General features: G+C 39.7%; 1 protein-coding gene across 1 annotated transcript in view; it reads left to right on the plus strand.

Moving 5' to 3' along the window:
- Positions 1-24,802, plus strand: part of dnah5l (dynein, axonemal, heavy chain 5 like) — a 367,508-nt gene that overhangs the window by 203,193 nt on the left and 139,513 nt on the right. Inside the window, exons 51-57 of the mRNA XM_072575753.1 lie at positions 5,341-5,508; positions 11,492-11,698; positions 12,006-12,335; positions 13,776-13,982; positions 16,827-17,069; positions 18,762-18,916; positions 22,344-23,008. Coding sequence (XP_072431854.1) covers positions 5,341-5,508; positions 11,492-11,698; positions 12,006-12,335; positions 13,776-13,982; positions 16,827-17,069; positions 18,762-18,916; positions 22,344-23,008 — 1,975 coding nt within the window. The remainder of the gene's footprint in view (positions 1-5,340; positions 5,509-11,491; positions 11,699-12,005; positions 12,336-13,775; positions 13,983-16,826; positions 17,070-18,761; positions 18,917-22,343; positions 23,009-24,802) is intronic.

Consider the following 24,802-nt stretch of genomic DNA (forward strand, 5'->3'; position numbering starts at 1 on the left):
CTCCAGTTCATGAAGGGATCACTTAATCTAAATTGACCTTTCAGTGCAGACTTGAGCGTATAGTTTATTGTCAGAGGTACAGACTATTGAGCGACCTAATAAACTGAGGCCCATCTGACATTTACAGAGTGTATAAGAAGTCAAAACACTGTTTGAAAAAGGCTAAAGAAGTTCGCCATGTTCCCTGATCAATATTGATACCTCAACACGATCAAAACAGAATAATTGCCATTTCCTCTCATCCCCTTTGTGTTTGTTTGCTGTATATATGACAACTATATATCCACAGAATAAAATGTGTCATTGCTTAAATGTAATTCACGGCAGTAGTATGCTGTTTGAAATAACTCTACAGAAGCCAGTATCCCGTCACCAAGGTTCACTTTATTTACTCGTGGAGAGCCCTTGACACTGATCCGGGTTCCTCAGTGCCAGCTCTTAAAGTGAACAGGATGTCTGACAGCCAGAGCTCCCTTATTAGACCAGATTCAGAAGCAGAATCCCTACAGTATGGAAGCAGTCCATTTGGTCCATCAAGTTCACACCAACCCTCTGTCAAGTGTCCCACCCAGACCAACTCCATCCCTGTAACCCTGCATTTCCCATGGCTAATCTACCTAGCCTGCACATCCCTGGGCACCATGGTCAATTTAGCATTGGAAACCAATGCAGACACGGGGAAAACATGCAAACTCCATGCAGATAGTTATCCGAGGATAGAATTGAACCTGTGTCCCAAGCACTGTGAGGAAGCAGTGCTAACCACTGAGCCACTGTGCTGCCCCAAATGATCTGGCCATTAACAGCTCCAATAAGAGAACTCATATCCTATAAGGTCCACTGACTGACCTCATTTTAGTCACTACATTCCTCCATCTCTGAATCCAAAGACATAGACGGTTCTTTTTCTTGTAACTCTTCCTGGGGTGTTTTAGCATGGCTCAGGTTCCTCCATCTCTGGCTCTGAGATAGGCAACATGTAACACATATTAGCTCAGCTTTTGCACCTGGAGCATCTCAGAAGAAGTTCATTTGCCACTTCAGGCAGCAAAGATATTGAGGTAGCGACGTCTACCATGTCCATCTCAGATTCCGAGATACCTTCAACGCTTGACAGAGAGGGTCCAGAACAGTCGGAAAGGCTGTTGAGGAGCAGGGTATGTTTAGTTCCTGAACTGTTTGCGAGTTTGCAGCTTTCATGTACTTGTTCAGGACCATTGCACCTACCTGAACTTTATACATTACTGGACCTGATCTCACATTGATCGTGCCTCTTACCCATGAGGGCCATTCCCATGGTTCCTACTCCAAACTTTGTCCCCTGAAGTAAACTGTCTCTCTCATTTAGCGGAATGTTGTGTCCAGTATTGGCATTCCTGATACCAATATACCCCTCCCACCCTCAACCCTGATCTGGTAAGATCAAAATTAACCTGGTGTGGTCTTCTCCCCATTAATACCTCTGCTGGAGCTATCCCTGTAGTTGCATAATGGGTGGTCCTACCATCAAATATGAACCAGGATGGTTTGGTATCTAATGAAGCTGTAGGCTGTTTCTTTAAGCCTGCCTTCAAAGTTTGGACTATTCTTTCTGCTTGGCCATTGGGTGGTGGATGCTGTGGAGCTGTCCTGGTATGTTGAACACCATTTGACTTTAGTAAATACTGAAATTCCCTGTTGGTAAACGATTGCCCATTATCTGTGATAAATACTTCTGGGAATCTGTGTACCACAAAAGATGCGTGCAGTTTTGCTATCATCATTCCCGTGTTCGACGAAGGAACACAGTGCACATCTGGCCACTTTGAGTGGGTGTCCACAAATACCTAAGGACGTTGAGCCATGATAGGGCCTGCATAGTCAACTAGTAACTGATGCCAGGATTTACCTGGCCATTCCCATGAATATGGGAGAGCTGCTGCCAGTAGGCATTACCCTTGTTAGCATTCTGAACATTGCCCAAACAACACAGCTAAGTCTGCATCCAATCCTGTCCATCAGACATAACTTCTCGCCAACATTTTCATCTTGGAAACCCTGGATGACCCTGGTGGAGTTCAGCCAGTATCTGGTGGCAACCTTTGATCAGGACAATCAGTCTTACTCCCCATAATAATATGGCATCCTCTGCAGTGATCTGGCCTTTCCGAGTTCAAGAAGATTTCAGTTCTGGTTATGACAGTCTTTTGGTTTTCACCATTACCACCAAATGTTTCAGTTTTGCCAAGACCAGATTTTTCTGTGTCCAAAGTCTGATATTGTCAGTTGTGGCTGGAAATGTATCCAGAAAATTTAAAACTCTTATTGACTCTTCCAAAGGCAGTACCATCGGTGGTGCATCTGGCAGCAGGAGATGGTTCAATGCATCCACAGTTGCTACTGAGCCTCCCAGACAGTGTTGCAACATATAAAATGTGCAGTATTCGAGACCACCGCTGAATTTGGCCTTAAGCTATGGGTGGCACTGCTTTGTCCTCTATAAGTGGACCTATCAGGGGTTGGTGGTCTACTATTATTACAGATTTACGGCCCATAAAGGTATTGGTGGAACTTCCTAACTCCAAATATGACCACTAAATATTCCTTTTTTATCTCAGTGTATTTATAATGTGCGTTCGCCAAAGTACAGGATGCATATGCAATTAGGCATTCCTCTCCATTGGGCCACCTACCAGCTAATATTACCTGATGCTGTAATGGGGAGCATCGTTTGTCAGCACCAGATGACACAATCTTGCTTGAGATTACAGTGTGTCTACACCTTAGAGGATAATAGTTGTTTCTTCACTTCAATGAAAGCTATGGCTTGGCTAGGTGATTATTTCAAGTGCTGATCCTTTTTTAGCAGTTGATACAAAGGTGCCAGAATGGATGTCAGGTTATGTATGAACTTTCTGTAATAATTCAAGGAAAGACTTAAGCTGTGGAACATATATGGGAGCTGTGGCACCTTTGGTTCCTGTCACTTTATCTTCCAATGGGAGTAACCCGGTCTTGTCAACTGTGTAGCCCAAGAAGGTCATTTGGGTTGCCTGGAACATTCCCTTCTAAGGCATACGCCTGCCTGGGGAAAATGTCTAAGGACTATGTCCAAGTTCTCTAATTGCTCCTTATTGGTTTTTCCTGTTACTAGCATGTCATCTAGATAAATGGTGATTTGCTGCAGACCTTGTAAAATGTTCTCCGTCATCCGCTGATAAATTGCACAGGCTGACGATACCCGTAAAGGCTGTCTCGTATAGAGCAATGAGGTAATTCCACAAAATCAAAAACATGATGGTGCTAGAAGCATCTTAGTTAATCAGATCACAGGTCATCCCTTCGCTTGCTATTCAGCTGTTGACACTTTACTCACACTGTTGGACACTTTTAATCACCTGCAAAGATTTATTATTTACTCCATTCACACAATTTGTATCCTGTTATGGGCTAGGCCAGACCACTCAAAACATCCTTAAGCAGGCAGCCCAGATTGTAACTTTGCAATTTGTTTTGGTAAGTGTATAGTGAAAATTACCTGGAGTAAGTTAGCTTGGTTGGCGACCAGGTTTTAAAACAGACAAAAATTTATTCACAAAATTACAGAATGAAACACAAAGAACAGAATATAGAATACCCACAGAACTCAGACTATCCCAAACTGGACTTAATTATGCTGTTCTGAATATACACATCAGTCCCAATAAACAAACCCCTTAAACACAGAGCAAAAAATGAAACAAATGCTTACAGGTCAAAGTTAGAAGGGGAGAAAGGGAAAGAATCTAGCAGCCTGTTTCCACACAGCCCACTGCTGCACTCTTAACTAAAGTTCTGAACTGAAATGCTCAGCTAGAGAGCTAGCCACGCCCCCTTGATTTATACAGGTTACTTCTCAAAACATAAAAGCTTTGGCCTAAAGTCTCATCTGTTTACGTATAAACAAAAAGGCCACCCAATACCCGCTTATCTCTATACCAAATCAGTCATTTCGGAGCTGGAATGTTTTATGACCCCTCTGAAAAAAACCAAAGTACACAGTATCCTGGAGAAAAGGAACAGTGTTTAGAAAAAAAGGACCAGCTTTGTGTCAATCCATCATTCTTATTCACTTGGAATTATCTCATATTATCTCTCTGCATTTAAATTCTGTGTCTGTGTGCTACCGTCCACTTCACCTGATGCAGGGGCAGTGTTCCAAAAGTTTGTGATTTCAAATAAACTTGTTGGACTAAACCTGGGTGTCATGTAACCTCTGACTATGTTCCTATGAGAATTAAAACGACAGGTGAGCAGAAATTCCTGGGTTGCAGATTAAGAGGAGGGTTTGTGCAAAGTAGTTATCCAATCTGCCTTTGCTCTCTCTTTATGTTTTGTGAGCAGTGAATAAATTACACTTGATTAAATAAAGTATGAGTAAAATGGAGTTGATCTCCAAAGGGTGAATGGTGGCAAGGAAAAAGCAAACAATGGAGGGTGTTGCACTCTTGAGTTTTGCATGAGAAGGGTCTCTGGGCAGGGAGGGATATGTTGGAGATGACTGGAAAGAAAGCAATGAAAGGAAATAAAAGAAGGAAAGAAAAAGGAAGCAAGCAATAAAGAAACTTATTTACATTTATAGAATGCTCTTCTCACAAATGGATGTGTCAAAATGTTTTACAACCAATTATATTCCTTATGGGAAGTGGGTTGGGAGGAAACATAGTGAAGATAGCCATTGAACTTGTAGTGGATGTTGATCTTGGATAAGGATATCAGATATCGGTCTATTTCTACACTCAGAAAAGTTGACTGAGAGTCTGAGGAAGAGTAGGGATCGTGTGAAACAAAGAGAAGGATGGAAATTGGAAGAGAAATGACTAAGCTTTTCATTTGATAGTGGCCACACTAAAATAATCATCAATTTGCTGGAAAGAACATGTGAAGTAAAGAACTGAGAAGATCCTGAATAAATAATGTTCATGATAACAGATGAAAAGGTAGGTATAGCTAGGGCCATAGAGGGAAGATCTCCAGAGAGGTAAGATCTATGACAATCATGGAAACGATCACTTAATGTTCAGTGCACCTCTTCCTAGCTCCTCCTGGACTATAGTCACCTACTCAAACTTAATGTGCTCAGGGATTCCAGTTTGCTCAGGTTCTGAGCTCTGCAAAGCTTTGCAGCTATTTCAAGTTTTTAATGTAGTTATTCCAAATCTGGGGTGATTTAGCTTCATGCAGGCCTGCCAATTATTTTTTGCCCAAGAGCAAATTCAGAGCAGAGCTGAAAGATATTATTGTTGCATTGTAAATGAGACAAAAGATAATTGAATATTTTCAATTAAGTTAAAGAGGAGAAATGCGTGTTTGCAATTTCAGGTACCTGAATATATTTACCCACCTGACTCTGTGCCAGCTTATTCATCAATCCTCGTGCCAAATGTTGACAATGTCCGCACAGATTTTCTAATGCATACCGTCATGAAACAAGAAAAAGCTGTGTTGCTCATTGGTGAACAGGGAACAGCCAAGACAGTTATGATCAAGGTATGGTTTCAGATATGATTAAGCACAGCAGCAACGATTTATATCTATATTGTCACTTCTTTGAATTCACTTAAAGGATGTAGTCATTACTGACTAAGCCAGCAATTATTGTCCATCTCTGATTGCCCTGAAGGCAGTTAACAGTCAAACACATTGCTGTTGGTCTGGGTCACATGTTGGACAGACCAGGTAAGGATGGCAGATCTCCTTTCCTAAAGGACATTAGTGAACCGATTTCTTTCCCCTGACAATCAGCAATATGTTCCTGGTCACCATTAGACTCTTAATTCCAGAGTTTAATTTAATTCAAATTCCATCATCTGGCCTGGTGGGGTTTGAACTGAAGATTTTAGCAGATTACTTGGGTCTTTGGACTAATGATCCATGAGGTCATCACCATCTTAATAAAACATCCCAAGGCACCTTCAAACATAGTATGAAAGCATGCAAAATTATAGTTGGCAAAACTTTAGGAATAGTTGATCAATAAAAGTAGTATAAGAGTTGAAAATGAAAAAGCTTTTTTAACTCAATGAGAATGGCAATGAACTAATGGAATGATGGATGGCATGGTGGCATCACCTTGCCAGGAGCCTGCATTTGATTCCATCCTCAGGCGACTGTCTGTGTGGAGTTTGCACATTCTCCCTGTGTCCGTATGGGTTTCCTCTGGGTGCTCGGGTTTCCTCCCACAGTCCAAAGATGTGCAAGTTAGATGAATTGGCCATGCTAAAATGCCCTTACTGTCCAGGGATGTGTAGGTTGGGTGGAGTAGCCAGGGGAATTGCAGGTTAAGTGTGATAAGGTGGGGGGGTGAGTCTTTATGGGATACCCTTTGGAGGGTCAGTGTGGACCCGATGGGCTGAATGGCCTGCTTCCACACTGTATGAAATTCTATGATTCTAATGTAACTAATGAGAGATATTGTTACAAAAAAGACACATTTTGTTGAAGCTATTTGTCTTACATTCATCAAGATATAAGTGTGATGAAGATTTATAATAGAAATAAATCAGTTTTTGGCTTTAAGTTATGTGAAGATGACATCTTTAAATTAAGGAACAAAATCTCATTTTTTTTAACATGTGTCAAAAGTTTTTCGAAGGAGTTTTGTGACTTAAGCAAATAATTAATAAAGCTACCAAGTGAGATAATTGAGCTTTTATGATATAAAGGAAGAGAGGCCAGAGGCCAGAAGCAATTTTAATTCAGAGGAATAGCTCCACACCAGCAAAAGTTTATTTTTGGCAGTTTCTAGGCCATCTGAGCTGGAAAGAAGTCTTAAGCTGTTTTAGCAGGCCAAGTAGGCCGGGCTCGAAAAAACCTTGTTCTTTTCTTCCAGTTCAATGAGAAAAATCAATAAGTTAGCTTCCAAATTTGTGTTACGGGGACTCACATCTGATGAATGTGCAGGGAGTCACCAAAAATAAATGCTTGAATTTTATTAGTTGTTAAAAAAGTAAAGAATGAAAATAGGAGAGATGTACCACTGGGATAGAATGTCTGTAAAGGACATTATGTGTAAAATAAAGGTTCAATCTTTCTATTTGCTTTTTGATACGATTATCATAATTGTCTTATGTATATACAGCTTGTTTTTTTACATGTAATAAACTTATGCTCTCTTATTATAAGTATGTTGGCAGACTCATGTGACTATGTTAAGTGATTTACCACCATGGTAATCAAAATTACAAAAATAAAACATATAATCCATCAAGCTAGGTTTCACTCTGAGATCTGACTTGCCCAATTTTACCATCAGTTGGAACCATACACAAAAATATTAATATGAAGGGAAAACAACATTTATGCTATATGAGATGATAGGGCTTCTCACTGTATATCATACAAACTCATGAACTGTCTTAATGCTGCTACTGATGGTCCTGAAAGTGTACAGTCTCTCTCAGATTAACTCAGAAATTACCTCAAGAATTTCAGGAATAGGAGAAGCTAGTTGTTTCATGCTGCTATTATTCAGTAACAGTATGACTATTTGCCACTCACAGAATTCTGTCGTCAAGCCAAAAAGATATTGTACCAATTGTACAAATGAATAATGTGGAAGATGAATTTTAGTGCTGGGATGAATCAGGTAAAATGATGGAACATATCAAACAGCTTATCCCATTGGCCATTTGCAGCAACCAAGCACCTGACTGTACATATCAGCTCGTGCTTGCAAAGCTCAAACATAGTGTCCAACATGTGGTGAGATTTCACAATTGTACAACTACTACCAAATAACATTGAATATGCAAAGAAGTACGCTGACTAGCCATGTTAAGATTGTTTATTTGGCTTGAGGCGGGAGATGCTTGTATATACTGTAAGCTACATATATTAATACCTAGGGCCTTGTTCTTTGCAATGGACACAGTTTATAAACAGTATATACACTGTGCCTGTTTCAAATCAATACAACAGGTAACAGTCACTCTCTTGTTCATTTAGCAGGGGAATGGCTTGACCAATTATAGTCATCCTGCCTTGATTAAAATTTGAACAAAGTTTGGATGTTAATTACCAGTCATCATTATCCAGTGCATTCTCCATGACAATTCCTTAACCAATCTGAGACCATTTACCATACAATCAGGACACCTCTCTCATTCAGTATAAATATTGTTTTTTTTCTTCACATGAATATTTCTTGCAAATTGTCTTGATGAGCCCAAGACAAGCGTTTTGACAAATTATGTCTTTCTTCAGTGATACTGAGGTTTTATGCTACCAAATGGCTAATAAGAAATACTTTTAAAATCCACTTAAAATTGTGCTTAAACAATCTATGATAATGGAGTGTGCATTAATGTCTCTTAGAGCTTGTGTTAAAATACTTACAAGTGTAACAATAACAACAGTTTATATTCTTGAGCTATATCGTTGCACATTTCCCTGTTATTTTTATATGCTTTGATTCTGTGAATATCTGGACAGCTTGAAGTGTTGCTGATTTCATGAATCTCACACACCTGGAGACCTATTGAGGTCTGTTAAGATGGTGTGGAGCACATATAGTTGATTTCATTTTCTTTCCTTACCAATATATTTGAGGCTAGAATGGACCTAAAGGTGTACACCATCTGGAAGTCTACTTTAAATAACTTCATCCAAATGCTGCCAAGACTGACATTTTGTTCTAATTTAAAGGCTGAGGAATAGGTTCTGCCGCTTACAACTACCCCATCATGCAACAGTAAAATACCTTGGCATCATCTTGGCCATGCATTGTCTTACTGGCAGCACTCCAGTAAACTGGAGCTAATATGATCATGATGAGAGTGAATCTCATGTGGAACCTAGTGTCTGCCACCCACTACCAGCAGGGCCAACAGACTACCCACTGCTTCTCTCCCCCGGTCTAGAATCACAGAATCGAATCATAGAATCCTTACAGTGCAGAAAGAGGCCATTTGGCCTATCAAGTGTTCTGTGACCCTCTGAAATATTGGATCCAGCCAATAATAGATTACTGATGCTCAATTTGGTTCAGGAACCACCACATCTTTCACAAATGTGGTAAACAGCAACAGCTGGAAGGGTGCAGGGATTACTAATGGAATGTTAAGCCCAACACAACTTGAATGGCTCCTTGGATAAAGATATATTGAAATTTTGATGTCATGGTTAAGTCTGAAATAACTCCATAGAGACTGGTTTCCTATCATCAAGTCTCCCTTTATTTATATGTGGAAAGCTCTTGACCCTAATTCAGCTCTCTCAGAGCCAGGTCTCAGTGTGAGAAGAATATGTGACATGCCTGTTTATATCATGTCAGCCAGGGCTCCCCTGATTGAAACACATTAACAGCCCCAATCAGGGAACTCATATTCTATGATATCCACATGGCCGACCTTGTTACAATCTCAACTAAGTCATCATCCTCGAAGAACACCACCAGCTGGCACCCAATGAAACACTCCCACTGACATAGGACTTTTCCAATGCATGTGTCTGCAATCTCAGAGCCTATACTGGATTACATTCGATGCCCTACAATCTGAGGACATTATACAGATCCTGATAGTGCACCTAATGGTTGACTGCAAGTATTACCAATAGTAATCTGGTAACTGAGTCAAGTCTTGCCTTTCAATCATCCCTGGAAAGTCAAGACAACCCTCAACTTCATGGCAACAAATCAGGGAAGAGGTATCTACATGGTACACGAAGAACTGCTCAAATCATGATTGTGCCCAGTCAAGAACTAGCATCTCCCAGAGAGATCCATACCGGTTGGCACTTTAACCGTTCACACTGAAGCCATTGAATAGATCATTAACCTTAATATTAAACTGTAACTGTTTCCCCAGCTGTATTAAACAATCTGGATTCAACTAATGATCATAAATCTGAAAACCTGGTAGCTCGATTCATGTAGCATAGAGTGCACTTCAGGTCCGCTTTGTCTTTCTGGCTAAGGAATAAAAGAAGTTGGAAAAGAAAATCAAGACATGAAATTTCCCTTTCTTCAGATTGTCAGTCATTAGCAGATAGTTCTCTGAGAAGATTGATTCACTGTCCAGGTTTGACCATGCACTTAGTTTTTGGAATCAGGTGTTAACCTTGGCTTGGTACTAAGCCCTGAAGATTGTGAATTGAAGCTATACCTGAAGACTTGAACATATTATCTCTGTTTTCACAAAGTACTGTACTGTCAGAAAATGGATCTTTCATATGAGACAATATTCTAAGGTCAAAGTTAATCTCTCTGCTGTATGCAAATGGCAGCATATGGCAACATTCAAAGAAGAGCAACAGTGTTCGCCTGAATTCAATATTGAGTGTCATAACTTTAAGGTTTGAACTATGTTATGTCCTAGAACCCAACCCCCAAACACCAGGCCTTGTTATCACTCAATTTGCTATGACACATATTCCGTTGTTAGCCACTAACAGTCTCCTATAACAGCTATTTGCCCTCTTAGCCAGATTGTTATCCACTCTTTTGTCTATCCAACTGTTCTTGTCTCTCTTTGAGCGCTATCCCCACCTATCATTTACTCCTTACTCCTCCTTGCATCCTATCTTCTGCATTAAAACTGATGTTTTCCTAGCTACCGTCAGTTCTCAGGAAGGATCAACAGGCCTGAAATGTTAACTTTGATTTCACTCCACAGATGCTGCAGATCTGCTGAGCTTTTCCAGCAATTTCTGTTTTTGTTCTCCTGGTAATCTTACTGGGTATCATCTGATCCTCAAGCAACAGCACTATAGCAGCTAAGTTGGTTACTGATCTCACTCTTGTTTGATAGACCTTAAACTTACTGTTGTGTCATCTTCAGCTTCCCATTTTAGGGAATTGAACATTAAATCCAGGCTATTATTCCAGCTCTGTAATATATTTGGATCAGAAATGAAATCGAGGACCCACCCCACCTTTGCTTTCCAAATTGATTTAAATTATCCTATTTCAAAGAATAGCAAACAATACTGGTATTCTGATGAACATTTATCCCTGTATTGACATTGCACGACTCAACGTTATTGAGATTTTACCCCAGTTTCAGGTGCCTTGTGCAATTAGCTGCCATGTTGCTTACATTTCAGCAGTGAGTTTACTTGGAAGTTGCTTATTTAACTGCAAGGCAATTTAGAACATTCTGGAGTTGTGAAAGGTGTTATATCAGTTGATTTTTTTTGTGTTACAATTGTGACTACAATTGAAAAATACCTAATGGATTGTCAAGTTAGGAATAACAGACGTTCTACAGTTTATGATTTGGTATTTAAATTATTCAAAAAAATCTTAAACATAACATAACTAGTATAATAACAATCTACACTTGCTTCCTCAATCTTTTCAACAAGATAAGTGGTCCTTTTACAATTCAATTTCACTACACATTTGGATAGACCAAGAGAATTTGTGTTATAATTTATGACCTGTGTTATAATTTATAATTTACTTTAATGATACTTATGTTTCTGAATTGTATCTGAGGTATCAACATGGATATTGCATATTAAATTGCAGGGCTACATGAGCAAGTATGATCCTGAAGTCCATGCAACTAAGAGTTTGAACTTCTCCTCTGCCACAATGCCAAATATGTTCCAACGGAGCATCGAAAGTTACGTAGATAAACGAATGGGTACAACCTATGGTCCACCTAGTGGCAAAAAAATGACTGTGTTTGTTGATGATATTAATATGCCAGTGATCAATGAATGGGGTGATCAGGTAAATCTGTTCTTTAGATAAGACTGTGAAAAATTTGAATTAACTAAATTTCTTTTGTACACATTTTGATATAATTTTAAAAAAACTAACATTCCAGAAGGAAAAAACAGTAAAACTGGTGAATGCGACATACTGGTCTGACTAGTCTTATCTACTTAAAATGAGTGACTAGTACATTCATTTGCAAATATTATTGGATTCTTACTGTTTTTCTTTAAAGTTTAAGTAAGCAAGAAGTTTTGCAAAGACATCCTTCTTAGCACATTGCACAAAACATGCCTAAGTTAACTCTCTATTCATTAAACAGATAACCAATGAGATTGTCCGACAGCTAATGGAACAGAAGGGTTTCTACAATCTTGAAAAACCTGGAGAGTTCACCAACATTGTTGATGTACAATTTGTTGCTGCTATGATTCATCCTGGTGGTGGCAGAAATGACATTCCTCAACGGCTTAAAAGACAGTTCACAGTTTATAACTGTGCTCTACCATCGAATGCATCCATTGATAAAATATTCAGAACTATTGCAAGCGGCTATTTTTGTGAGCAACGTGGCTTCCCTGTTGAGATTTGCAAACTGGCCTCAGCTTTAGTATCAACCACACGCAAACTATGGCAGGCAGTCAAGCTGAAGGTATGTTAAATACTAACATCATGGACTACCGTGTAGGATAGTACACATTCAGAGGACCTCAGTTGGTTAAGGCTGAGAAATAGAAGAAAAAAATGGAGCACAAAGAGAAGTGCAATAGAAATGGAATTACCTAAGAGAGAATTTACATTGTGTCTTTAACAAAAATTTAATACTTTAAAGTGCTTTGCAAATACAATAAGTGCAAGGAAAATTGTGCTAATTGAGTTGGGGAAAGATTTGAAAAGGCATAGAAAACTTGGTCAAGAGGCGGTTTATGAAGATTTGTTTTTGAATGTGGAGAAAGGCAGAGAATTTTACGGAGGGAATTCCAGAGCATAGGATCAAGGGTGGTTTAAAAATGAACAAAAGTGTGGAGACGGGAATGTAGACCATGGCTGGATTTTACATTATCTAGTGGGGTGAAGGAGGCAGAATGGAAAGTAAGTGGTCGACTCACTCCTACCTCAGCTACGTCAGCCTATCCATTTAAGTGCAAATAGCCAATTAATGACAGCTCAGTGTAAGGGTAGCCAGTTAGTGGTTTGAAGGGAGGCTTGTTAAACCTAAGGAGGCTAGGCTGATATGTCATGCTGCAGAGTGGGTTTATGTCAGAAATAGCAAGTCAGCTGCAGCTACAAATTTAAAGACCTCTTACCCTCTGAATCTTGTTATTTTTCATTAAAAGCTTCAGTAAAAAAAAACAGATGCTACCACTTTCCCCAGTAGAATTTGCTGCTATACTCAAGCCTGATTGTGGTGGCTTCCACCTCTGTGTCCCCTGAGCATCTGTACTAAAAATCTCCAAAACCATTTAACATCTGATGCCTGAGAAATGGAGCAAGCAGTGAAAAATTGCAGGTGAACGGGTCATTAACAAGCTAAATTCATTAATTTTATTTATTTCACTGTTGATTCCTCTGTCCACTTACCTTCCATAATTTGGGAGACTTGGTGAAATCATGTCCTATTTTAAATTCTCTGGGTGGAGGGGTATGCAGCCAAATTGATGACATGGGAACATGGCCTTGCAATTTTTGTAATGATTTTCTAAGTCTGTGTTGGCAGCAGGGTACTTCAGTGGTCCCGAGGGCATATTGTGTCTGTGATTTTCAAATTTGCCTTGTCAGTGCACTAGGTTTCTGCTATTTCTGGCACCAGTACAAATTCTAATCAAGATAACTCTCTGAGTCTCATTCATTCATTTTGTGAGTGACATAAATAGGAGGGCAATATTTTAAAACCTCTCGAAGAGGTATAGCATATTGAAAATTCACCATGAGGAATAGATATTTAATGACCAGTTGAAAAGAATGCCAAAAATGACTTGTGAAATAGTAGCTCTCCAGTAATGAAGCAGATTTGAGCGTTCATTGCTTTCAATGTGAATTTACACATTCCTGTCATCTTTTAAATTAATCTGTTTCAAATATTGTTTTACAGATGTTGCCCACTCCAGCCAAATTCCATTATATTTTCAACCTCCGTGATCTTAGTCGTATTTGGCAGGGAATCCTAACTGTTACATCTGAAATTTGCCAGTCTCCTGATGTGCTGGTGTCGCTGTTTCATCATGAATGCACTCGTGTTATTGCAGATAGATTTACCAACAAGCAGGACAAGGACTGGTTTGAGAATATAGTGAAAAAGGTTTGGCAATACTTTTTCTTCTCTTCTGCTGTAAAAGGGCTTTTGAAGAGATTAGGTGGTTCATAGAGTCATAGAGATGTACAGCATGGAAACAGACCCTTTGGTCCCACTTGCCAGCGCTTGGCCCTTACCCCTCTAAAGTCAGAGAGTGTGATGCTGGAAAAGCACAGCCAGTCAGGCAGCATCCGAGGAGCAGGAGAATCAATGTTTTGAGCATAAACTCTTCATCAGGACTTCCAGCACTTTCCAACTCTGATCTCCAGCATCTGCAGTGCTCACTTTCTCCATATCCCTCTAAAACCTTCCTATTCATATGTCCATTCAGATGCCTTTTAAATGCTAATTGTACCAGCCTCCCCCACTTCCTCTTGCAGCTCATTCCATACATGCACCACCTCTGTGTCTAAAAGTTGCCCCTTTGGTCCCTTTTAAATTTTTCCCCACTCACCCTAAACCTATGCCCTCTAGTTCTGGACTACCAGGAAAAAGACCTTGTCTATTTGCCCTATCCATGCCCCTCATGATTTTATAAACCCCTATAAGGTCACCACTCAGCCTCCAATACTCCACAGAAAACAGCCCCAACCTATTCAGCCTCTCCCTATAGCTCAAATCTGCCAACCCTAGTAACATCTTTGTAAATCTTTTCTGATCCCTTTCAAGTTTCACAACATCCTTCAATAGGAGGGAGACCAGAATTATGCACAATATTCCAAAAGTGACCTAACCAATGTCCTGTACAGCCGCAACATGATCTCCCAACTCCTGTACTCAATACTCTGACCAATAAAGGAAAGCATACCAAATGTCGTCTTCATTATCCTATCTACCTGCGACTCCTCTTTCAAGGAACTATGAACCTGCACTCCAAAGTCTTTCTGTTGACTCACACTCCCCAGGCCCTTACCGTTAAGTGTATAAGTCCTCAAAGTTTGTGAGAAGATTTGTAGCTCGGGTGCTCGTTGTTCTGGTGGTTCTGTTCACCGAGCTGGGAATTTGTGTTACACTTATTGCTTTTTGTATAGAGTTGTTTGTTGTTTGTAATACTGAACAATAATCAAACAACTTTTCATTATTGGTTTGTGAGATTAACATATTAAAAATAAAATGAAATACTGAAATTATTGTTTATACTGTTTATTTCTTCTATATTTGACCAACTCCACAATTTCATATCTTTATTGTAACAGAATATTCTTATTCTTTTGATTATAAGTTTCAGTGCAAAACTATATAATTTAGTACTTTTTACAATGGGAGAAAATTAATACTGAGCAGAATTATGTTCAACTTATTGTTGGTTTGGCCCTCCAACACATGTGGCCCCTTGGAAGAATTAATTGCCCACCCCTGCTCTAAACTCTTCCTATTCATATACCCATCCACATGCCTTTTAAATGCTCTAATTGTACCAGCCTCCATCACTTCCTCTGGCAGCTCATTCTGTACATGCACCACAAGCATGTTGTGTGAACAGAGACAAACGAAATGATTTTCCCAATTCTTTTTTTCTCCATCCACAACATCTATGTTTTTTTTCTCTGCATTTGAATTGGGGAGTTTATAAAGCAATTAGGGTTTTAACCAGTAGAGTTACATGCTGATGGTTCATTACTGTTTATCTACGCCAATTACTTGTAATAAAGAGTAATTTTTGTTAAGTACGGAAGCCTTCTCTGTTCCTCTGACAACTTGGGTCTAAAAGACAGATAAATTGGGGAAATTTGCATACTTCTTAAAATCTTTATTTTTGTGACAGCTCTGGGAATGATGGAATAATACACTACTTTAGTGAAGCATAACAATTGATATTTAATATTCAGTATATTTTTTTGTTAAGGTAAAAGATTGATGAGTACATTACAGCAGTGTAATGTGAGACAGTTTGGTGCATTGTCTTATTATTGGGCTTAACATGGAAATATAACTTCACAGTCTTCAGTTCCAAATTGGAATTAATGTCATTTATGTCTTTCCAAACATTTCAGATTAACAGAACATTTGAATGAGATGTTTTGGTTGAATCTTTCACTTTGATTTTAGCTGAACATTGTTGCATTACATTACACTAATCTACTTTTTATGTGAATACTTTCTTTCACACTAAGTCAAGGGTTGTACCTGATGTCGGGGCCATATTTGAAAAGGTCCAGAAAATAAAACTGTAATAAACCAGCATTACCACAATGCTTTTCTACAATATAGCCAAAATGTGCACAACATGACAGGGGAAATGTTTGTGACAAAATCAAAACCAGCACAAACTCACTTGAAAGAAATTCAACTCATTGCCATCTTAATGTAAAGTCAATAAATGATATTTGAATTCCATGGTGTGATAGGCAACATTTACACCAATCTCATGCAGGCACTTTGCATGGATTTGATTCTATGTTAGGTGTAAATTGAGGTATAAATGGACCAAAATGCAATGATTAGAAGCATCAGCATTGTGTATCCTACCAGCAATCTTTACAAAGACCACATCTCAGAAAGTAGCATAAAAATGTTCAGTCTTTACATTTGTGGACTCAGGGTTAGCAAAAATTCTCTGGCTGACTGTTGCTGTAGTTGAATCCCTACCCCTATCACATCATTGGCTGCCAACCCCTCCCATCGGATACTGTGTAAATGTAAAAGCAAGTCAGTTCATCAACTTCTCCAACTAAAGAGCTGAACCAGGCTATCTCATTATTGATGGCTTAAAGCTGAGGCTTAAAGTCAAATTTGCTTCAATTACAGACTAGTTAGGGTTCATACATGGGGTTTCTTGTAATCTTATAAATTGTAATTTATCACCCATTTATGAAATTGGCATTACTAATATAGTTTGTTTCTACATAGATTGCTTCAGAGGATCATGGTGATGATATTTTAACAAATTTTCAGCAAGAAGCGTTCTTTGTTGATTTCTTGCGTGATGCTCCAGAGCCCACAGGAGATGAGCCAGATGACATGGAACTAGAAGCTCCTAAAATTTATGAGCCAATTTCATCATTTGATCAGTTGGCCGAGCGCCTTCAAATATGCATGGAGCAGTATAATGAAGCCATCAGAGGTGCAGTGATGGATTTGGTATTTTTCAAGGTATTGGCTTATAGTGTATCTCCTCATGTCATGGACTTATTGTGAGTTTTAAAATAAATGTCTCTTCCTATGCTCATCACTCATCTATAAGCAGATTGTGATTTAATTTATTTCCCTTTAAGTGTGGAGTGGGGGTATGTATTTCCTTCACTCCATCTGTTTGTGGGCTGTGATTTTACAAAGACTGTAATAACATTGTTGGAAAGTTAAAAACCAGAAGGGGAGTTTATTTTGGACCCTGCAACCGCATAGGATTAATGTGGATTTGCCCAGTTTCCTCATTCCCCCCGCCCCACCCCCACTTTATCCTAGTCCCAAGCTTCCAACTCGGCACCGCCCTCTTGACCTATCCATCACTTTTCCCACCTATCCGCTCGACCCTCCTCTCCAATCTATCGCCTTCTCTCCCACCTTTATCTAACTAGCGCTTTCTCAGCTACCTTCCCCCCAGCCTCACCCCGCCTCCCATTTATCTCTTAGCCTCCTCCCCTCCCACCCCTCCAGCCCACAAGCCTCATTCCTGATGAAGGGTTTATGCCTGAAACATCGATTCTCCTGCTTCTCGGATGCTGCCTGGCCTACTATGCTTTTCCAGCACCACCATCTCGACTCTGATCTCCAGCATGTGCAGTGCCTACTTTCTCCTATGCAATCACAGCAGAACCCTTGGTGGTTTATTTACTATATTTTTACAACATTCAGTAAATATAAAATTAACAATTTTTTTCACTGTCCATGATGGTCCAGTAATGTAAACTGGCATGTCTAATATCATAAAGGACTAGAGATTAAGAATCAATAATAGAAATTTTCTTGGAAGCATTTTCTCTTTGCAATTGCCGATTTAACTAATAGGTTTCCATTCAGGGATATTCATTCCCAGAATATCCAGATTGAGCAATTGTTAAACTGATAGCAGATAAGCAGCCCAATTGCTTCTGGTACATTTTCTGTGATGTCTCTGAGGATTACATGTTCTTTTGTCCTTTCATTTCCTTTCACACTGACTGGCCAGTTCCATTACTGGACCACTGGTGAATCTTAAAGGCACATTCACCATGGAGATAGTGAAGCTGAAATTAAATGGGTTATTATACTTATGAGCTTTATGATGAAGGCCCTACAATAGACATTCTAAGCTGACTTTTCAATTTTCAGAGACAAATGTGCCTGCTGTAATTTTCCAACACACACCAACATTTTTAACATTTATGCCTTTTACTATGTGTTGAGGGTATTTATCCTTGCTCTAGTACCAATCTAATAGTATATTGTAAGAATGCACTATTTGTCAAACAAGACTTGGTAATGTTATGTCAGGCTATGAACTGGATTAGAAATTTGAAATTCTGATTTTTAAAATTTTCTCATGGGATGCCGGCATTGCTGGCTGGCCAGCATTTATTGTCCATCCCTACTTGCCCTTGAGAAGGAGGTTGTGAACTGTCTTCTTGAACTGCTATAGTCAACATATTGTAGGTAGATCTACAATGCTGTTAGGGAGGGAATTTCCAGATTTTGACCCAATGACAGTGAAGGAATTACAGCACCAATATATTTCCAAGGCAGGATGTTGAATGGCTTGGAGGGGAAGTTGTGGGTGGTGGGCTTAGCTAGTGAGCTTTCATTTAGATGACACATTGTATATTTATTTTGTTCTAATTTGCAAATGTAATTCTTTGTCACTATAAGGATGCCATGATACATTTGATGAAGATATCCCGTATCATTCGGACTCCACAAGGAAATGCCTTGCTTGTAGGAGTTGGTGGATCTGGAAAACAGAGCCTTACTAGACTGGCTTCATATATTGCAGGATATCAAAGCTTTCAGATTGTACTCACAAGGTAAAGCTGTTTTGTAGTATTTATTGTTAATCCACTAGCTTTGTCACATTTGCAAGGAGATATAGTAGCTTAATGGTATTATTGTTGGACTGTAAATCCAGAGACCCAGATGATGTCTCGGGGACCTGGAGTCTAATCTTGCCACGACAGATGTAGAATTTAAATTCAGTTAAAAAAAAATAGAATTAAGAGTCTAATGATAACCATGAATTGTCAGGAAAAGCCCACCTGGTTCACTCAGCCTTTTTGGGAGGAAAGCTGCCATCATTACCTGGTCGGGCCTACATATGACTCCAAACCCACAGCAATGTGTTTAACTCTTAACTGCCCTCTGGGCAATTAGGAATGGGCAGTAAATGAAGGCCAAGCCAATGATGCTCACATCCCATGAATGAATAAAAAAAATTACCTCCTTTGTATTGCTTCACTCACAACAGAGTTGATGCAACATTAGGTTCTACCTGTGACCATTCATTTATGTGTCTAACTGTTGGCCTCAGTTAACTAACTAAACATCATGTGTTTCATTGGGTAGCATAACTCCCTCTGAGCTGAAAGCTCAAATGTCAAGTCTTACTCCAGGACCTGATGGCCAAGGAAGGTGGTTCATGACAAGGTCAAAAACGCTGAGTGTCAACTTGCAATTAATTCCAATATATGCTAAATCTAGGTGCTAACAGTGAGAAAGAATCCTGGTCAGTCATATGGTGAAAATAAATTGTGAGCCTCAACTGTCACTGCCTGTAGCTCCAGGCTTTGACATGCATGTCAAGGTCTATGTGACAACAACAAGCAAGATTCCTTGGGGTTCCGATTAAGTGAACTGCAGTTGTGGATCAGAGTGGTGCCAACAGATTGGGGTTTGATCACTGTTCCAGCTGAGGCAGACTCAGCACCTACTGTTTGCCCTAGCTTTGGTGAAGATTGCAGCACTAAAGGTCAGACCTACCTTCAGACAAAGGCCTCAAGAAGGTATCATCTGGTGTGTATGCTAGAGGATGTGTTGAATTTATTTTTAGATATGATGCAGAGCTGGGCTGAGGAGTGGCAGATGGAGTTCAACCCTGTCAAGTGTGAGGTTGTCCATTTTGGAAGAACAAATAAGAATGCGGAATACAGGGTTAATGGTAGGGTTCTTAGTTAGGTGGAGGAACAGAGGGATCTTGGGGTCTATGTACATAGATCTTTGAAGGTTGCCACTCAGGTGGATAAAGTTTGTAAGAAGGCCTATGGAGTATTATCGTTCATTAGCAGAGGGATTGAATTCAAGAGTCGTGAAGTGATGTTGCAGCTGTACAGGACTTTGGTTAGGCCACAGTTGGAGTACTGTGTGCAGTTCTGGTCGCCTCACTTTAGGAAAGATGTGGAAGCTTTGGAGAGGGTGCAGAGAAGATTTACCAGGATGTTGCCTGGAATGGAGAGTAGGTCGTACGAGGATAGGTTGAGAGTTCTCGGCCTTTTCTCGTTGGAACGGCGAAGGATGAGGGGTGACTTGATAGAGGTTTATAAGATGATCAGAGGAATAGATAGAGTAGACAGTCAGAAACTTTTTCTCCGGGTACAACAGAGTGTTACAAGGGGACATAAATTTAAGGTGAAGGGTGGAAGGTTTAGGGGAGATGTCAGGGGTGGGTTCTTTACCCAGAGAGTAGTGGGGGCATGGAATGCGCTGCCCGTGGGAGTGGTAGAGTCAGAATCATTGGCGACCTTTAAGCGGCATTTGGATAGGTACATGGATGGGTGCTTAATCTAGGTTAGAAGTTCGGCACAACATCGTGGGCCGAAGGGCCTGTTCCGTGCTGTATTGTTCTATGTTCTATGTTCTATGTTCTATTTTGAAGTAGGCTCAGTATCATTTCATGTTTCAAAGGTTTTCAGTTGTAGGATGTAGGCGTTGCTAGTGGGCCACTATTTGTTGCCCATCCTGAGTTACCCTTGCGAAGGTATTGTGCACTTCCTTCTTGAACTGCTGCAGAACTCTTGGTGTAAGTAGATCCACTATTCCATCAAAGTGTTAAATTCCAGGAGTTTAATCCAGGGATACTGAAGGAATGGTAATTTTTTTTTCCAAATCGGAACTGTCAATGGCTTGGAGGGGAATTTTCAGATGGTGGTGTTCCCAATATATCTGCTCCCCTATATCTCTATATGATAGTGGTTGTGAGTTTGAAATGGTACTGTCTAAGGATATTTGGAGAATTTCTGCAGTGTGTCTTGTAGATATTACACACTGCTGTTACTGAGTGCCGATGGTGGAGGGAGTGAGTGTTTGAGGATGTGATGCAAATTAAGCAGGCTGCTTTGTTCTGAATGGTGTTAAGTTTTCTGAGTGTTGTAGGAGCTGCACCCATCCAGGCAAGTGGGGAATATTTCATCACACTCCTCGTGCCTTATAGATAATGGACAGGTTTTGGGGAGTCAGGAAGAGAGTTACTTACTGCAGTTTCATGAACTCAGATTTTAACTTATAGCTGCTGTATTTATATGGTTCATTCAGTCCAGTTTCTGGTCAATGTTAACACCCAGGATGTTGATAGTGGGAATATAGTGAATGCCAAGGGCGATGGTTAGATTCTTGTTGGGAATGGTCATTACCTGACACTTGTATGCCACAAATGTTACTTGTCAATCTTTCTCTCCACAGTAACAAGTAAAGTTTATTGATGCTGTGGTCACATAATTCTGCATGGAAAATAAATAAGATTATTAGTGCAGTCAGAGCAATAAGTACAGCTAAAGAATACAAAAGATTACTACATAAGCATTCATTAATTACATCCTGATGGATCAATGTATTATACAAATAAAATGTCAGTTAGTTTTTATCAGATCAAACAACTCATATTCCAGTTGCCCTAACTCACCAGACATGTGCCATGTTTGATGGTTACATCTATTTCCACCTGCTTATTTATTTTTCACTGAACCGCTTATCTCTTGTGTACATTTCTATTCTAAACCTGTCCATTCTTGATTATATAAATGCTTTGCTCCCTGCACTTGCCTTTGTAAACCCTTGGACCTATCTCCATTTTATACAGTATTCTATAAAACTTTGACCTAACATTAATTTGCCATTTGTAACATCTCTGTCTTTTGGTTTCTGATTTCCATATGTCTGTTAATGAAATGGCTTGGAGCAATCTTTACATTAAAGAAATGATAATTACTGTAAATTGAATTGAATTTATTGTTGTGTGTAGGGAGGCACAGTGAAAAGCTTTGAATTGCAAGCAGTACAGGCAGCTCACATAGTTAAGTAGCTTAGATAGTAACTAATAGGTAGAACGATTGTAGCAAATAGGAAACCTAGATCTGCACCTAGGAGCTCGCAAGGTGTCGACCATATCCAGTGCCATCCGCTGTTACAAGCAAGTGCAGTGTAAGTGTAAACTTGACATTATTAAATATCTTATTTCTGTTTTAGAACTTACAATACAAGTAATCTTATGGATGATCTGAAGATTCTGTATCGTACAGCTGGACAAAAAGGAATGGGTGTGGCATTCATATTTACAGATAATGAAATCAAAGATGAGGCCTTCTTGGAATACATGAACAATGTTCTAGCCTCAGGCGAGGTGTCAAACCTCTTTGCTCGAGATGAAATTGATGAAATTACCCAAGACTTAATTCCAGTAATGAAAAAGGAGTATCCAAGACGGCCCCCAACTGTGGAAAATCTCTATGATTACTTCCTTTCACGTGTGCGTAGCAATTTGCATGTGATTCTTTGTTTTTCTCCTGTTGGAGAGAAATTTCGTACTCGTGCATTGAAATTTCCTGGTCTGATCTCTGGTTGCACGATGGACTGGTTTCAGCGTTGGCCCAAAGATGCTCTCATTGCAGTCGCGCAACATTTCTTAGCACCTTACAAAATAGAATGCACAGCACAAGTAAAGCAGAGTGTTGTGAATACTATGGGAACATTTCAGGATACTGTAGCAGAAAAATGTGTTGAATACTTTGAACGATTTAGGCGCCAGACCTATGTGACTCCCAAGTCTTACTTATCTTTTATTGGAGGCTACAAAACTATCTATGCAGAGAAGTTTGCTTATGTGGAAATGCTGTCAAACCGAATGAAGACAGGTACAGACTTATCTATTTAATTAGTGTGCCAATATTAATGTACTGCAATTATCAAGACATAGTCAATCCTACCATTTATCTGTGTCACTGAAGTTTGATTTCTTGCTTGTGTTATTTTTATTGATTATGAAAACTGATAAGGGGAGCATGAATTGATTCAGTCTAATTAAATTTTAGGATATATAAAGGAAGCTTGCCAATCTCTTGTTAGTTTGACTCCTATGTACAGGATACCATTTTACATTATCAGATATTATTGGATGCACCAGATTTGCTGATTATATAAATGTACAGGTGCCTACCAAACACTTTGTGCAGTTGGATTACACCTACAAGATGGATTCACTGAAAGGTTCCAGCCACACTGATAGTTAACAAGAGAAATAAAAATTAAAGCCAACCCCAAAGGCATAACTAATCATCCAATCGATCTTTCAGCATCAATATAGTTCATGAGTGGCTCTATTTTCAGTCTTCACTTTATGTTGTGGAGGAGCCGGTGTTGGACTGGGGTGGACAAAGTTACAAATCACACAACACTGGGTTATAGAACAACAGGTTTATTTGGAAGCACTAGCTTTCGGACTGCTGCTCCTTCTTCAGGTGGTTGTGAAGCAGGACATAAGACACAGGATTTATTGCAAAAGATTACAATATCATGCAAGTAAAATGATATATTTAACAAACCTTGATTGTTTTTAAGTCTTTCATCTTTTAGAATGGGTTACAGATTTTGGTTCATTAATATGTAAATCCCAGAATTTCTTTCAAGTTACATTCTCAAGATAAGGTAAGGTTTTATATATAAAAAAGGTGACATTTCAGCTCAGATAGTACATTAAAGATGTGAGGTCAGGGTGTGTCTGTACCCCAGTCTGTACTCAGACTCAGATTGGGATATCAAATTTGGCATGAAGTCTTGTGCATATAGGATTTAAGCTTATTCAAAACATGAGGCAGTATTGTTGTAATTCTGGTGACTGAACCATTGTCCTGTAAAGCAAGTTACTATCTGCATGCATTCAACAGGAGACATGCAGCATGTTGTAATCTCTGTCACAGCTCTGTAATCTCAACTCCATTTGAACTATAGTGCACTTGCACATGACAGTAAGTGAAGTTGAAGACAGTGTAAATAGTCTGAAGTTGTTGAACTCAATGTTGAGTCCTGATGACTGTAAAGTGCCTGTGCGGAAAATGAGGTGCTGTTCCTCCAGGCGGCATGGTGGCTCAGTGGTTAGCACTGCTGCTTCACAGTACCAGGGATCCTGGTATGATTCACGCCTCAGACGATTGTCTGTGTGGAGTTTGCACATTCTCCCCCGACTGCGCGTTTTTCCTCCAGGTGCTCTGGCTTCCTCCAACAATTCAAAGTTGCGCAGGTTATGTGAATTGGCCATGCTAAATTGCCCATAGTATTAGGTGCATTAGTTATGGGTAAATATAGGGTAGGGGAATGGGTCTGGGTGGGTTACTCTTCAGAGGGTTGATGTGGACTTGTTGGGCTAAAGGGCCTGTTTCCATACTGTAGGGAATCTAATCTGATCTAATTTTGTTGGGCTTTGCTGGAGCATTGTGGCTGGGCTAGGACAGAAATGTTAGCATGACAGCAGAGCCGACCCAACTTCATCTAAAATGTCAAGGACAGGGAAACCCCTCCACGATTCAAAGTGCTGCCTCAGTAATTTAACACTGGGTCCAAGCTTTGCATTCAAACTGGGGAGGATGTCGTTAACAGACAATCGGATGGTTGGCAATTCTGTAGTCCCAGAAGGCAATTGCAGGAACTGCACT

This window comes from Chiloscyllium punctatum, chromosome 8 (genome assembly GCF_047496795.1).
Source record: "Chiloscyllium punctatum isolate Juve2018m chromosome 8, sChiPun1.3, whole genome shotgun sequence".
Lineage (NCBI taxonomy): Eukaryota > Metazoa > Chordata > Chondrichthyes > Orectolobiformes > Hemiscylliidae > Chiloscyllium > Chiloscyllium punctatum.